We start from the raw sequence: 15,332 nt of genomic DNA, 5'->3' as shown, positions 1-15,332 counted from the left end.
CAGCAGTAGTAACCATACTGGATGATAAAACCACAGCTGCAGAGCTCACTAAGTTATGACGTGACTAAAACGTTACAGCTGCAGAGCTCACTAAGTTATGACGTGACTAAAACCACAGCTGCAGAGCTCACTAAGTTATGACGTGACTAAAACGTTACAGCTGCAGAGCTCACTAAGTTATGACGTGACTAAAACGTTACAGCTGCAGAGCTCACTAAGTTATGACGTGACTAAAACGTTACAGCTGCAGAGCTCACTAAGTTATGACGTGACTAAAAAGTTACAGCTGCAGAGCTCACTAAGTTATGACGTGACTAAAACGTTACAGCTGCAGAGCTCACTAAGTTATGACGTGACTAAAACGTTACAGCTGCAGAGCTCACTAAGTTATGACGTGACTAAAAAGTTACTGGGTCCAGGTTTCCCACTCTAAGTCAAGTGTAAAATTCAATGACAAAAATTCTAAATTTCCATGACCATTTGGGAAATGAAAAAAAAATGGGCATTGAAAAAAACAGGCTAAGGCTAACCACAATCACTTACAGTAAGCAAGAAGTAATGGAAACAGCTAATAACACAATAAGCACATATTGCTGTGTGGAAATATATTTTTAATTAAAGTATTTTGGCAAGTACATTTTAAACAACAAAATCCCCGAATAATCCCTGACTTTGCCTCCAAAAATATATAATTCCCTGATAATCCATGTCTGGAAGACTATTAAAATTCCATGATATTCCAGAAATCCCATGACCCGTGAGAACCCTGTTGGTCATGTAAAGGTGGGTTTGTTGACTAATGTGAAAACACACACACACACACACAAATGGTTTCTTTTCTAATGTTATTCCCCAGTATGTTACCCTGATTCCGCTTGTGTCCTCACTTTTGGACCTTTGTGCCAACTTTGGGCACAAATGTCCTCATTTTCAGTGTCATGGTGGTGGTCACCCTACGGGTAAGGCGATTGAAAAGGTATTCTTTCCACTGAAAAGCCTACACTCTACTGCCATTCTCACTCTCAGAAACAACCACAGAAATAATGATTGATCAGCAGACACTCAATTACCTATGTCATACATACTCACACAATGATTACACACATACATACTTCAGCACAAACTCACTCACTCTTACAAACACAGGAAGCTGTACAAAGGAAATTTAGTCTTTGCTTTTACATAGGCCATCCACGTGTATGAGAGATAGAGAGAGAGAGAGAGAGAGATAGAGAGAGAGAGAGAGAAAAAAAAATATGTGCGAATGGAGGAGTGAGATGGAGAGCGAAAAATGAGAGATGGAGAGAGTGTGCATATACACGTGTCAGAGAGTGTGAGAGAGAAGGCATTAGATTGAAAGTGAATGAAAAAGAAAGGAAAAAAGAGTGAATGAGGAGCAGAAAAAGTAAATCAGGGAATAGGAGAGAGAAAGCAACAGGGAGTGGAGAGAGAGAGAGAGAGAGAGAAAAGAGATAGAGATAGAGATAGAGATAGAGACGCTTATTACATACAAGTCCACTGGGGTTGACGATGACGTCTGGAGCGGCAGAGGGATGGCCATGGCGGCTCGTGAGCTCAAGGGAAGAGTAAGAGAGGGATGAGAGAGGGATGAAGGAGAGATGCAGGATGCAACTGGACACGAGCGAGGAGAGGATGTGGGTTAGTGTTATACAAGCAGAGGGAGGGAGCATCACTGCGCCACAGAGGGCACTTTGTGGTGTATGAATGTTGTATGAATGTTGTGTAATGAATGTTGGCCAGCACTGATATCATGGCTTCATCCAGAGAGGGAAACAATACAGAAAAACAGACTGAGCCAGAATGTTCTAGAAACTTAGCATATCTGGTGTCTGTGTTTAGTTCAGGTGTCAGCACAGTGATTCTTTCATAACAAGGTTGAGGAATATTATTTATTTGTAGCTTCCTGATAAAGAAGGACTGTTGAAAGATTAAGAGAGGACTCATGTACCAGAACCAAACATCAGAGCAGAATTAGGTGTAACTCCATGACAGAGATAGAGATCCTCATATGTCATTCTGAAATGATGGGCAAAGTCTAAAGTCTAACTAAAGATAATTTACAGTTTTCTCGATTGCTTTAATGCTTGTGTCAACTCTGACATTATGTTTTCAAAACCATTAACACGCAGGTCTAAACAAAAGTATTTTTGAATATTGGGGGGAATATGTCAAACAATCAAACAAAATCAAACAATAGCCTCAAAGTCGTACCTGTGGTGAAAACCAAACAATGTCTTCACTTCATTCACACAGCAGTCATAACACATGGGATGGAAATAAAATGAAAACAATCAGTTGTACCAAGCTCAAGGGCTGACCCCGAATGTAGCACTGTAGCTGCCTGGCCGTTGGCAGCAGCAACTTGAGCTTGGTAGAACTGATTGTTTTCCGTTTTTTTTCCCGTAACAACATGTATTCGGTGACCTTGAGAAACAGATCTTTGTGGAAAATCCCCAGAATTCTCCTTTAACTTATGACATCTGTGCTTTCTTTGTCTTTACTTTTTGCCACTTGTAGCTACCATTATGCATCACAAGTGCATTACAAATGTGTTTTATTGCATGAGTTTAGAGTTTTGCAAAAAGAGTCAATAAGATCTAGCCTGGAAAATCCAGACTCTAGTAATCTAGAAAGATTAAGAGTCTGGCCATGATCAATGTCATGGCCCAACTTGAGGGGCGGCATCAAGTATGCATTTAAAAATCTCACTGCACGCAATTGGATAACACTACGACCAATGTTTACTGACTGATTCCGGACTTCGACGCAATTGGATAACACTACGAACAATGTTTACTGACCGATTCATTGCAGCGCTGTCGTCATCTGTTTAGCCTGCCTCTGGCCCGCCTATATCAGATACCACGATGTGATTCCTCAAGGTTCCTCTTGATGCAAGGGGTAAAAGTAACGTGCATCGTTACTCATTTCCAGAGTGTCTCGCAGAGACAAATTGTGCTCTCGCGAGAACTAGATTTCCAGGGTAAATGAGATCTGCATATTGTGTTTTACTTGGTGAAAACCAGAGTGCGAATTACCCCATCATAATTGGGGGGTACTGCTCCTTCACTTCTATGACCATCATGGTCCACTACCATATCAATGCAACTATCAGTGCAACATGTGTTGTGCAACACACATACAAGGTCTAAACATGCGACAAACTGATAATCAGTAGGCTACAGAATATCTCATTGCTAGATCCAAAAGAGAACTGTTTTGATCAACTCTCAAAAGTTAGAAGTTAAGTGCACTGAAATACCATTCTAATTACTAGTAAAAGTAATACCTTTACAAGAAGCCTATTGCCTATTTCATGAAATCTTGATTTGGTTTATTTTTAGATTTCATGAGACCTGGAAGTAAGACCCAACCTTCTCATATACTGTATTCAGAAACCAATTTCCCATTATAGTCTATGGTAGTCAGTGTCAAATCAACATAATTGCTTAGAGATATGAGAAACCTGAGCAATCTTTAATGTGATTAAGGAGCATACTATGAAAAACCATACTACCACAGAAGAGCTACAGAGCGGTAGGCCTAACCTACAAGAATCCGATAACCAGAACAAGCTGGGCATCATCAACACTACAGTATCCTACTGTACAAATGAGTCACATATACACATGCACACATACACTTTTCCTTCTCCTCATAGTGTCTCTGCGAATAAAATCAAATCCTAGTTTCAACAAGATAGTATCAGGGTTCTCAGATGAAACTACATTTATTGAACTAAAAATATGAAATAATAGAATGTAAAAACAATACTAACCAATTAAAAACAAATTCAAATACTAGCATGTGCTATTCAGCCTAGGCTACTTGGCTCTTTTTATGTTTCCAGAGGTTTCACTGATGTTATGTAGGCTTAGCTACATCAGACCCTCTTGTGAATAATTTACTGCTCAAAAAAATTAAGGGAACACTTACAGTTTTCCACAATTGTTAAAATACATTTTTTGAAACCTTCCACCCTTTTCTCCATTCTCAAACTACATTCACAGAATGTCTGACAGTTCTTGCAAAATAAAACACTCGCCTCAAAAGTTTTACTTGTGCTCAGAACCAAACAGTGTCAGAGTACCGATCCAGTGAATGAAGTGTTCCCTTAATTTTTTTGAGCAGTATATAAAAACAACACAGGATCTGTACCAAACTAATTTCAAAAGGGCACAATAATGTATTCAAGATAAAATTAGAATGGACACCTAGGCTATGGACTGGAGTTCATCTCCTTGGAAATGACAATCGATTTTACCTCACCACAATGTAAAATAATAATAATAAATTATTTAAATAGAGAATTATCTTGCTAACTAACCTTGGTATCTAACCAAGGAACACTTTACTAGCCTCAGTGGGTAAGTAGCAGGTAAGTAGCCGGTAATTAAATGCATGGGCGTAGGTTTAGGGTGGGACGCTAGTGACTAGTCCCAATCAAAATTTTGAGATGACAAAATTGTCCCCACCAATATTTTAGCGAACTCCTTTGTGCTATTTGGACTATTCCAACGGCAAGGACGACAGTAAAAGAAGCACTGTCATTTGATTGGCTGAAACCGAAGGGGGTTTATCTGACACACACAACAGAGTCAAAGCATAGCCAAGGCCTACTTTGTAGTGACACTGTCAGAAAAGCGAGCGAGTGAGTGTGTATGCTAAATTATCAGGGATGTCTACCAATACATAACCCAAAAGAGGCCAGTGTAAAACATTGTAATATTCCCTTTGCCCTTCAGCATGCACATTTTGCCTCTTTTTGGGCTTTGTAGATCAGCAAAGCAGAAAAGGAACATTCGAAGCCTAGGCAAAGTAACTACAGACTGTGGCAACTGGTGACAAGGTTTTCAAATGCGGATTTTACTAAGGAAAATAGCATTAACTGTTAGGATATTACCCAGGATATTGTTACAGTTAACCTAGCTTCTGTAATCTTTCAACCAAGGTTAGGAGTTATGTTGAATAGGGGTGTGCCGCACAGACGGTCGCACATAGCACAGAATAGAAGTCACCATCACTGACAGTTAATTGGGCTACCAATCTTGCAGTCGCAATAAACAATGGATCCGAGACATTTTCCTGTTCCTATATTCTGTTCATGTAGGCTAATGTATTTGTGAATGTAGCCTGCACAATGCAGAGAAATAAAAGACAAACTATGGTGCATTTCCATACTTATAGAAATGAACATTGCAAGACACTTACTTTTCTCCTTTTATGATCTCATTCAAGAAAGATTTTCTTTGACTTGTTAGTTTTTTGAACATTTATTTTATCTAATGACATAGCAAACATGATGAATTGAATCCACATATCCTTGCACTATGCGAAACTATTTTCCACTAGCCTAAAACCGTAAGTTTGAAAGCTAATTGCGTTCACGTTCTCCTTAAAGTGACAGGCACACAATTAAACTTGCACACCACAAATTTAGTGATATTGAAGACAAGTGTAGACTAATAATTTAAATCATTATGATGTATTCAAATGACCAAATATGTTTAGCTATTAGTAATTATGCAGATCATAAAATGCTAATAATTAACAATATACAGTATATAAAGTTTATATGAATACCAAAATATGAAATAGAAACCTATGACAACCATCACTTTCTGTGTGTGTGTGTGTGTGTGGGGAGGAGGGGGGTGGGTCAATCAAATTCTATGATTGCCACTGATGTGAATGATTACATAATATTCAATATTACTGATGCCGTCAAGGTGGTGGGGGCCACCAAACCAAATCAAAATAAAAAAAGTTATCAAAATCGAGATTCTTCACTTGGTATTGGTATTGAAACAATAATGTTGGTATCGTGACAGCAGGAGTTGGGGATGTGTCCCCACCAAAGCTGAGACCAAACCTACGCCCTTGATTAAATGTATGAAGACGTGACATGAGCTATGAAAGAACAAAAAACGTTAATACATGAAGGTTGTAAAATAGCACATTTTCAACAAGCTAGACGTCTGCTAGCAACTTACATTTACCCATGCACATCAGCAGCAAACCGAATTTAGGCTACTGGAGGAATCTACCTAGCGTTTTGTCATTCTACGTTGACACTTGCTTGAGAAGTTGAAGTCGTTCTCTATCTCCGTTGCTTCTAGCGCCACGGTGGTTAAAAATGGTACAGTCCATATTAGGGGTGTCTGAAATCGCTTTACCTTAAAATGTTTCTAGTGAAAATAAGAGTTGACTTGTATTGTAGCCTACTGTAATGATATTTTTTCACAAAATCGGAAAAATTATCTGACCCCCCCAAAACTGATATTTCTGTCTCTTTGGGGGGTACTGGGTCTTCATTAGGAGGTATAGTACCCCCCAGTACCCCAGTACCCCTGTAATTCGAACTATGAGTGAAAACTGTTTATGGTTTTGCCAAAAGAGTGATCGATTCAATGAATGTGTTCAGGCAGAGTATTTGGTTCAGACAATGGGGTTTAGTGTTGTAGCAATTATGAAAAACTGTAATATAGTGCTTTTCTAGGGGATAGTGGAAGGGGTGGGAGCGGAGGGTTCACAATACCATAGGGAATTTTTGCAATACAAATGTAAACATTTTCCAGCAGAAAAATGTACCACTGAAATGTACTAATGTTCCACACACACACACAAAAAAATCAAAAGCTCAATGTTATCCAGGTTCCAGTGCTGCAGTATGAATAGAAGAGTGTGAGGCTCTCCACACCCCACATGTCTGGAGAGACAGGAAGGACTAAGACGGAGTGTGACTTGAGTCAGGAGCAAAGCAGGCGTGTGCTGGGAGGGAAGCATGGGAGACAGAGACAAAGCCGACTCAATAGAGCCTTTGTCATGTCAGAGAAGAGGCACACAGGGAAAAAAAGGCTTCGACTTCCGAAGCGTGACTTTCCCATCTCTCGCTTGATAAATTAAGCCATATTCAATCAAGACTGTTGGTTATCAGTCCTCATTGGTGTAGATAGTGGGGGCTGGGTGGGGGAGCGGTGCTGTAACAGTCAAAGAACAGAGTGGGGAAAGCACACAAAAAATGTATTGGAAAGAGGAAACATGGACAAAAAAGAGAGGTGTAGAGAGAGAGAAAGAGAGAATGAGAGAGAGAGTGAGAGAGAGAGAGAGAGAGAGAGAATGCAGATAATGCAGAAAGGAAATTCAGTGGCAGGAAGTGTGTGTAAGAGAGAAGAAAACATGAGGTGATGCAAAAAGGTGTAATTAGGATGGGAGGCGAGAAAAACATCCCAAACCAGCAGGAGGAGCTGATGCAGGAGGCAGGGAGCCACGTGAGTGTAATTAAAGAGATGCTGAATTTCCTGACAAAGAGAAGAACCTAATGCAGAATAATGAGCCAAGCAAAGGGAAAGAGAATGGAGATTGGTGAGGCCCGCAGACAGCAGGGGGACTGCATTTGATTGTCGTGTCGGTGCATCATTAGAGCCCATATCGGGTCTGAGGAAGGTGACGTTGCAGCAGCCGCCACTGCTCTGCTGGGCTCAACATCAGACAGGCAAACAGGAACAGGCCTGTCCGACCCAGTTGCTATGGAGACGAACAGAGTACTCCTTACATTCCACTGAGATGCCCCCCACACACACACACCTATACATCCCAAAACGTGAACATTTGTTTTAAGAAAAGGAACTCATCTCTACTTCTGTCTGTTGTGCTGTAGTTCCTTTAATCATTTTTGTGACACAGATTAGCTATACACATGCCCTCCATTTAAATCATCCTTGCTGTGAGTGACAGCCTGGGGTCACTATGTCCATCCTCTTAATCTTTTTTATTCACTCTCTCTCCCTCTTTCTCTCTCTCCTCTTCCTTCCTTCCAGTGTTCCTGTTCGTCATTCTATCTTTTCAGTTGCAAGGATTTCTCTCTTTGGCAGTACCGGTGGTCCAGTACACGTGGACCTTGTTTTTTTTTGCGCACATGCGGAAACAAGCCCATACACACACACACACACACACACACACACACAGCTGGTGGGAGTAGGCGTAGTAAGGGAAGCCTCTGTTGTCCAGTCATCATGGCGGAGAAGAGGAGGAGGAGGAGGAGGAGGAACAGGGCCAATGCAGCCAGAACATGAAACACCGGCGGAGGACATGAACAATAACAAACACACACATCACAAAACCTGTCTGATCTTCACACTGTTTGTCTGTAAGACTGGAATACATTATACTGTTTAAAGGGACACCAGACAAGCCTGATGCTTTTTCTCTACGAAACTCCCCCTCGCTCGGTCTGAAGCTCTTTTCCTTTTCTTTGCATTTTCCGTCAAGGGTTTTCGCTGCTTCTTCGCCGGCTCTGCCATTATACACACGTTTGCAACAATCGCTAGCGTTTTGTTAGCCTGCCTCTGTGCTGTGGATGCAGGATGTAAACTGATCCTGCTTCGGTCGGCGGGTACGATACACTGAACTTGCAAGCGGGATATTCTTCCTCATTCGCCCTGTAATGAGTCATTTAACCATATACCGACTTAGGAAGATGAGTAATTAACACAAAAACGTTGCCTGGTGTCCCTTTAAACATGTTCACTGTGATTCAGGGACCATTTTATCTACCCAGCAATCTGTTTGTTTTAATTTTTGCAATCCACACCCCATTTTTCTGAAATCCACATTTTCAAATTTCTTTATGTGTATCTGTCTACCTTATATCCCTAAATTTCGTACCTCTGTATTTATGGATGACACATTTGACCAGTGAATACATGCTGTAGGCTACCTGTTGGAAGTGGGAAAGGAGTGAGAGAAGGGTAGTACATGTGTTGGTGTTAGAAGAGAGAAATAGGACAGGAGTTGAAAAGTGAGTGTCTTTGCCAGTTCTCTCTCTCTCTCTCTCTCTCTCTCTCTCTCTTACACACACACACACACACACGCACACCACAGTAAATATGCATGCACAAAAAGCTATTCCAAGTTATAATTGGCCCAGATATCCCGGGTAAAAATGAAGGTGTACCTCTCCCTCAGGGTTGGAAAGTAACTGAATACATGTATTTCAGATTACGGATTTAAAATACAAAATATGAGTAACTGTATTTAAATGTGTGGTATCCAGAATACACTGATATATGTAAGGGATTAAATTTTAAATAATTGTAACACGTAGGCCAAGGCTTTTCAAACTCAACGATTCTTTAACCACACCATGTAGCCTATGTCTGTATCTCTCAGGTGGCTCCTTTCTCTCCCTTGATAGTGCAAATGAAAAACCTCTTGAAAAATGTAGAATGTAAATTATCTATATCGTAGATCAATAGGGCTTATATCCAGCCAACATGTTTTAGGCCAGTATACAGTAGGTTCTTGTTTCTTGGATGTTCTGCAATAAGGCATGTAATTCCCCATGTGATGTTGAAATTCATTACAAAGAATATGTGTATACTTTGTTTGGGATTTTGTAGCCTTTTAGCCTATACAGACAAAGCATCTCTGTTCTGTCTTTGGCATAATGACATTAATTGTTTTAATAGCACATAGGTTTATCAATCAATTCTCACTGTAAAGCAGGTTTTGGGTTGTTGTTGACACAATGGGTCTTACAAGTTCACATAACCTCACATTCATTGCTGATAAAATATCATTCAATGATGATGTAATCCAAAGTATTTAAAATACTTACTCACTTTGAGTAATTTATCTGAATGCTTTACTACATTTTAGGGCATGTATTCAGTAATCTGTAGTGCAATACTTTTTAAAAGTAACCTTCCCAACACTGCTATCCCTATTCCTAATAGCCCAGACTGAGTAGTTATTTGATGACTAATATGTACAATTACAAATCAAAACAAGTTTTGTTCATTAGAGAGCAATGCCCCCCAATATGATAAACTAAAGCTTTGTGTCTAACTCAGTGCCATAACTAGAAGGAAACAGGCCATACGCGTTTTGACCATACGCCCAAAGACCGAATTAAATAATTGCCTCGTGTTTCTCTCATAGTCTCTGTAGGATGCTGTCATAAACGGGCACGGTGCCGCAGATAACCCCCTCCCAACACACGCACTTCGTGGTGAATCTCTAGTAGCTTCTATCTGCGCGCGCTCTCTAAAACTCCTTGTGCCCCTCCTTTTCCGTTTCCCACCCTCGCTTGAGCTTGACCCGGCTGATGACGAAGGAGAGATTCCGAGGTGCCTACTAACGTAGGCGCACATCGAGTTTGAGTATAAATGGGGCCCCAGAGCCCATGGTTCGGTACTCTCTCAGTCGCTCCGACTCGGGAACCAGAGCATCAGCGGAGATAGCTGCCAGTCTTTTGCCTCAGCAGGCTAACTCGCTTTCAGCTTTGGTTCAGAATGGAAACTTCTACGATCTCACGGAGCCGGCGGTGCTCCATTGCGCACAATTTTAAGAGTAAGTTTTTGGCTATTCTTCTTTCGTATCATGTTTGTTTGCTTTGTAACGGTGATGTTTTGCTCAGATTAAGTGGCGAAGTAGTTCCATGTGATTTTCAACCACTGTGATTGTGCGGAGAATGTTTGAAAGAAATGCGTAATGATGCGTTTCAGTATGTTTTGGCGCATGCCTTCTCTGAAGGTTTAACTTTAACTGTATATTTAAAAATTGAAAGATGTTGTGCAGCGTAAAGTTATCCAATGTCTTGATTTTCTGTTAATTTTCTGAGAAGCCCACTCCATTTTAATCGATTTAATGAACGTGCATTGTTTAGAATGCATCTGATTTGTTAGTCAACATATTCCCCAGTGCATTAAGACAAAATAGAGAATATTTGTGCTGTGAAATAATATAATATATATAATATAATAATACTTGTGAAAACATTTTGTAAATCCTTCCAATAAGTATTTAAAAGCTAAGATAAGTATTTATCATTAATGTTAGTGAATAAATGTACTTATCTTCAGTAAGAAAATGTCCGCAGACCAGCAGTGAAGATAATTATTTCTATAATTCCCTGCCTCTCCTCCAGGTGGTCTCTCACTGTGGCTGGTCATCTGGTTGGTTGTGGTGAAACCTGCTCCCGCTCAGGGCTGCCCACACCACTGTGTGTGTTACCCGTCCCCCATGACGATCAGCTGCCAGGCACAGAATCTGACCATTGTACCAACTGGAGTGCCCGATGAGTCCCAGCGTGTCTTTCTGCAGAACAACCGCATTACTGAACTGAGAGTGGGCACTTTCGGCTTTGGAACTCAGGTGAGAGTGAAGCTGAAGAAGTTGGAAATAGTGAAAGAGTGAAGAGAAGCTTACGTTTTGCCTAATTTTTTAAAGGAAGTTATTAACATCAAAACTCTCTCTCTCTCTCTCTCTCTTTCTCTCTGTCTGTCTCATTTGCCTTCACCACTACTGCCCTTTCCCCCTTTCCTCCTCCTCCTCCCCCTTTCTTCCTCCTCCTCCCCCTCCTTCCCCCCTTCTTTTCCCCACTCTTTCCATCATCCTCTCAGGTCCTCTGGCTTTTCTCCAACAACATCACCTGGATTGAGTCTGGTGCCTTCAGCGAGATGCGTGACCTGGAAGAGCTTGACCTGGGTGACAACCATCACCTGCGCCGTCTGGAAGGGGGCGCCTTCCGAGGCCTGGAGAAGCTGCAGAGCCTGCACATGCACCGCTGCAGGCTGGCGGCTCTGCCCCACGACATCTTTCACAAGCTGTACAGCCTGCAGTTCCTCTACCTGCAGGAGAACCAGCTGCACTTCCTGCAGGACGACCTGTTCTCCGACCTCATCAACCTGAGCCAGCTCTTCCTCCACGGCAACCGCATCCGCACCCTGTCCGAGAACGTGTTCCGGGGCCTGGTCAACCTGGACCGGCTGCTGATTCACGACAACCGCGTCCGGCAGGTCAACCGCCGCGCCTTCCGTGACCTGGGCCGCCTCACCATGCTCTTCCTCTTCAACAACTCCCTGGCAGAGCTGCCCGGTCAGGCAATGCGTGACATGGACTCCATCCAGTTCCTTCGGCTCAATGGCAACCCTTGGTCCTGTGGCTGCGAGGCTCAGGCTCTGTGGGACTTCTTCCGCGCCAACCGCATCTCCAGCTCCGAGCTCATCTGCGCCTCTCCTTCCCCCCGCCGCGGCCTGGACATGCGTTTCCTGCGAGAGATGGACTTCGCCCTCTGCCCGCTGCCCGACCCCGGCTCGCTGGCTGGTAGCACCACCACCACCTTCAGCACCAAGACCCGCTGGTGGTTCTCCAAGCACAAGCCTGTGTCCTCCTCCAAGGGCATCTTCGAGAAGAGTTCCGAGACCGTCAAGGCGTTCCCCTTCAATGGGGGCAAGCCCACGTCGACCAAATACGAGTTGAGCGAGGATGAGGCCCTCCTCCCCAAGCTGGACCCTGAGGAGTACTGGGCCAACTACGGTAACGAAGACGCCGGTGCCACGCTGCGCTGTTTCGAGCTCGAGTGTGCGCCCGACTTCGATGTCTTGCCACCCTTCTCCTCGGCATCCTTCTCCTCTGTCACCTCTCGTTCATCCCTCCTGCTGCTCTCCCTGTCTCTACTCACTGTTTCCATCCATCTTCTTTTTGGCTGAGTCCATTTCCCCCGACGTGAACACTCCTCCTTGTCCCTTACAGGGACTCCTGTTTACACCCTCTCTCTTCTAATCACCCTCTCTCTTCTCAACATCTTCTGCCAGACTGTTGTATCTCTGTTCTGTTCAGTTTGAGCCTCTAGGCCTCCAGGGCTCTAGGGGGCACTACACTGATAGAGGATACGTCTGGGGAAGGAGGGGGTTTGGGGTGGATACCCTTGCAGATTGTGCCATTGCATAGCTGCAAGGGGAAATGTATCGATTCATAATCTCAGCCAGTACTGTTAGTGAGAGTACTGTGTTTACTTTTACCTGGTGACGTGTTTATCTGCAACCAGTATGTCACCACAGTCAGTGCAGGTTATGGTTTCCTTCATGTACAGCATTTCTATCTTCAGCTATTTGTGCTAGTAGATAACCGTGATTGTGCTGTTGCTGCTACTATTAGTAGTACTGCTGCTTTTGACTAGTGCCAATACTACTCATTACTGTTATTGCAAGTGCTACTATATTCTATTCCTAGGGCTGATCAGTACCATCAGAATCATCACTACTGTTACTAAAATGATTGAAGTCATTCAGATCATCTAATACTACTTTGCTGTGTTGAGTCAGCATATAAGAGAATTTGTTGCCACATTGTGCACATTACGTAGGCTAATATTAGCATAGAATTAACATGGATGCTTTGATTGATCAAAGCTGAGGTCCACAGAGAGAAGAATACCAGAGAGTGGAGGCAGGAAATATGCTCCTCTTAAGACAGTATGATGAGACGCTGTAGTGAAGAGGCAAAATACGAAAACAGAGCTCTCAGTATGGAGAGAACATTTGAGTAAAATCATCAAAAGAGTTAGGCAGAAACAGAATGTTCTAGTATGAAAGAATGTAAATGGTCAGGGAGACAAGAGACAGCAGGCCCAGGTCAGAGAAAAGAAGAGAAGACAAGGACTTATTTTTATGACTATAATGATTTTATTCATCATTTTTTAAAGTTTTACTTTTCCTTATGTGTTTGTATGCATCTGCAATATCATTGTCAATTGTAAATACTTTGTCATGGAGAGCACACTGTATATATAGCTGTTTCCTTTCCAGTCTTCTTTGTTATGATTGTTTGTTTCTGTGAGTGATGTAATTTGTGTTGTCTGACCTAATGCAATATGATGTCTGGAGAATGCAAGACCAGAAATGTATGACCTGTCTATAAATGTATGTTTTGATTTGAAATAGATTTACACAATTCTTTGAAGCCAGTCCTGTTGTTTGATTTGTAGATCCATTTTTGCCCTCTTTGGCATTCTTAGCTGATTGCTTTTGTCAAAATCAGGTTTTCCTTTAAGTCAGGTCCACTTCAAACTCTTGAATAACTTCTCATGAATCCCCATAAACTTTAAAACAAAAAATAGCTTGACTTGGAAAACATAGGCTTTCAGAAGATCAGAGTTTCTTAGCTGTTGGACTGGGTAGAACCCCTGTACAATATGGAAGAAACTGGAGTCATGCTCGGATGGAGGACCTGAGATCACTGATGGCCAAGGCTCACCACAAATAACAGGACTACAGACCATTTCCTGGACTCAAACATACCTGATAATGACCTAACATTCTTATAGAACAGTATAAAATGGTGGATGAACTGTGAGAAGAGGTTGAGGTACTCACTGACATAATCGCACGGTAGTTCATGAAATAACTATCTGACAGACAGACTGACTGACATATTGATGACATGACTAAACATATGGGTTTGCCACCATGAACTTGGACAGTTTTACAAACAACATGCTTAGCTAATGCCTGACATCTGTGAATCTGGGGAAAAGCAAGACCTTCATCTCATTGGTGGAGAGGAAAGCTAATGAATATGTGATTGGTGAGCAGCCATACTGACCAAACATGGACCTCCTTCACTCCATCTCTCTCTCTCTCTCCCTCTCGAGTGAGGGTGGGTGTGTTGACGCATCTCCCTCACTTCATCTCTTATTCCTTTCATTTTCTCCTCTTTTTCGTTCACAGCACACCTGTTGTCTATCTTATTTGTTCTAATCACTTTGTCCTCCTTTGCAGCACTTCCATTTCTTTGTGATCTCGGACATTCTCTCTCCCTCACTGCTATGTGAGTTTCATGCATTGACTAAGGGAGACATACACAGAGAGGCCTCCTCTTCCTTCAGGCAGGGCAAAGACATCCACACAGAGGATAGGAGTGCAGATGTCAAGGGCAGACAGAATGAAGGAGGATGTGTGGGTGGCAGAGAAAAGGACAGAGCAAGAATGAAAAGGAGAGAGAGGAAAAAGAAAAACGGCTTAGAATGGACTTCAGGTACTGATTTTTAAAGAGATTGGATGAATGGAAAGAGAGAGAGAGAGAGAAGAAATCAAGAGAGATAAAGACTGATAAAGGGATGACAGATGTTAATAAGTTCAGAAAAGCAATTACCTTGCATTCCTCCTGGCTGTTCACACCACTGCACCTCTCATCCGGCCATTATTTTACAAGCAATGGTTTCATCGTCAGTCAATTTTAGCAGTATTCCTTTCTTTTTTCACTATAGGGTGAAGGATGTTTTGATTTGTTTTCAGTCTTTTGTTTTGTTCCTGAAAGGTGCAAATGTTATATGGGTGAGGTCAAACAGCGTACTGGTGCTCTCAAGTGACCGTTTTTTGTGAGGTTGCTTTCAGATGACCAAAGGACTAGTTATACCTTTTTACCCGATATTTTAATGTATGTGTACTTGAACAGAGAGCGAGAGAGAGAGAGAAAGAGTGTGTGTGTGTGTGTGTGTGTGTGTGTGTGTGTGTGTGTGTGTGTGT

The 15,332-nt window shown here is 42.2% G+C and overlaps 1 protein-coding gene across 1 annotated transcript in view; it reads left to right on the top strand.

Annotated features, from left to right (window-relative positions):
* Positions 1-10,226: 10,226 nt before the first annotated feature.
* Positions 10,227-15,332, top strand: part of rtn4rl2a (reticulon 4 receptor-like 2 a) — a 5,204-nt gene continuing 98 nt past the window's right edge. The window contains exons 1-3 of the mRNA XM_048264459.1: positions 10,227-10,374; positions 10,952-11,178; positions 11,427-15,332. The exon at positions 11,427-15,332 is cut by the window's right edge and continues 98 nt beyond it. Of these exons, the coding sequence (XP_048120416.1) occupies positions 10,317-10,374; positions 10,952-11,178; positions 11,427-12,515 (1,374 nt within the window). The 5' untranslated portion in view covers positions 10,227-10,316 and the 3' untranslated portion in view covers positions 12,516-15,332. The remainder of the gene's footprint in view (positions 10,375-10,951; positions 11,179-11,426) is intronic.

This window comes from Alosa alosa, chromosome 1 (genome assembly GCF_017589495.1).
Source record: "Alosa alosa isolate M-15738 ecotype Scorff River chromosome 1, AALO_Geno_1.1, whole genome shotgun sequence".
NCBI lineage: Eukaryota > Metazoa > Chordata > Actinopteri > Clupeiformes > Clupeidae > Alosa > Alosa alosa.
The sequence above is the reverse complement of the archived record's forward strand: the minus strand, read 5'-3'. Positions and strand labels throughout refer to the sequence as shown.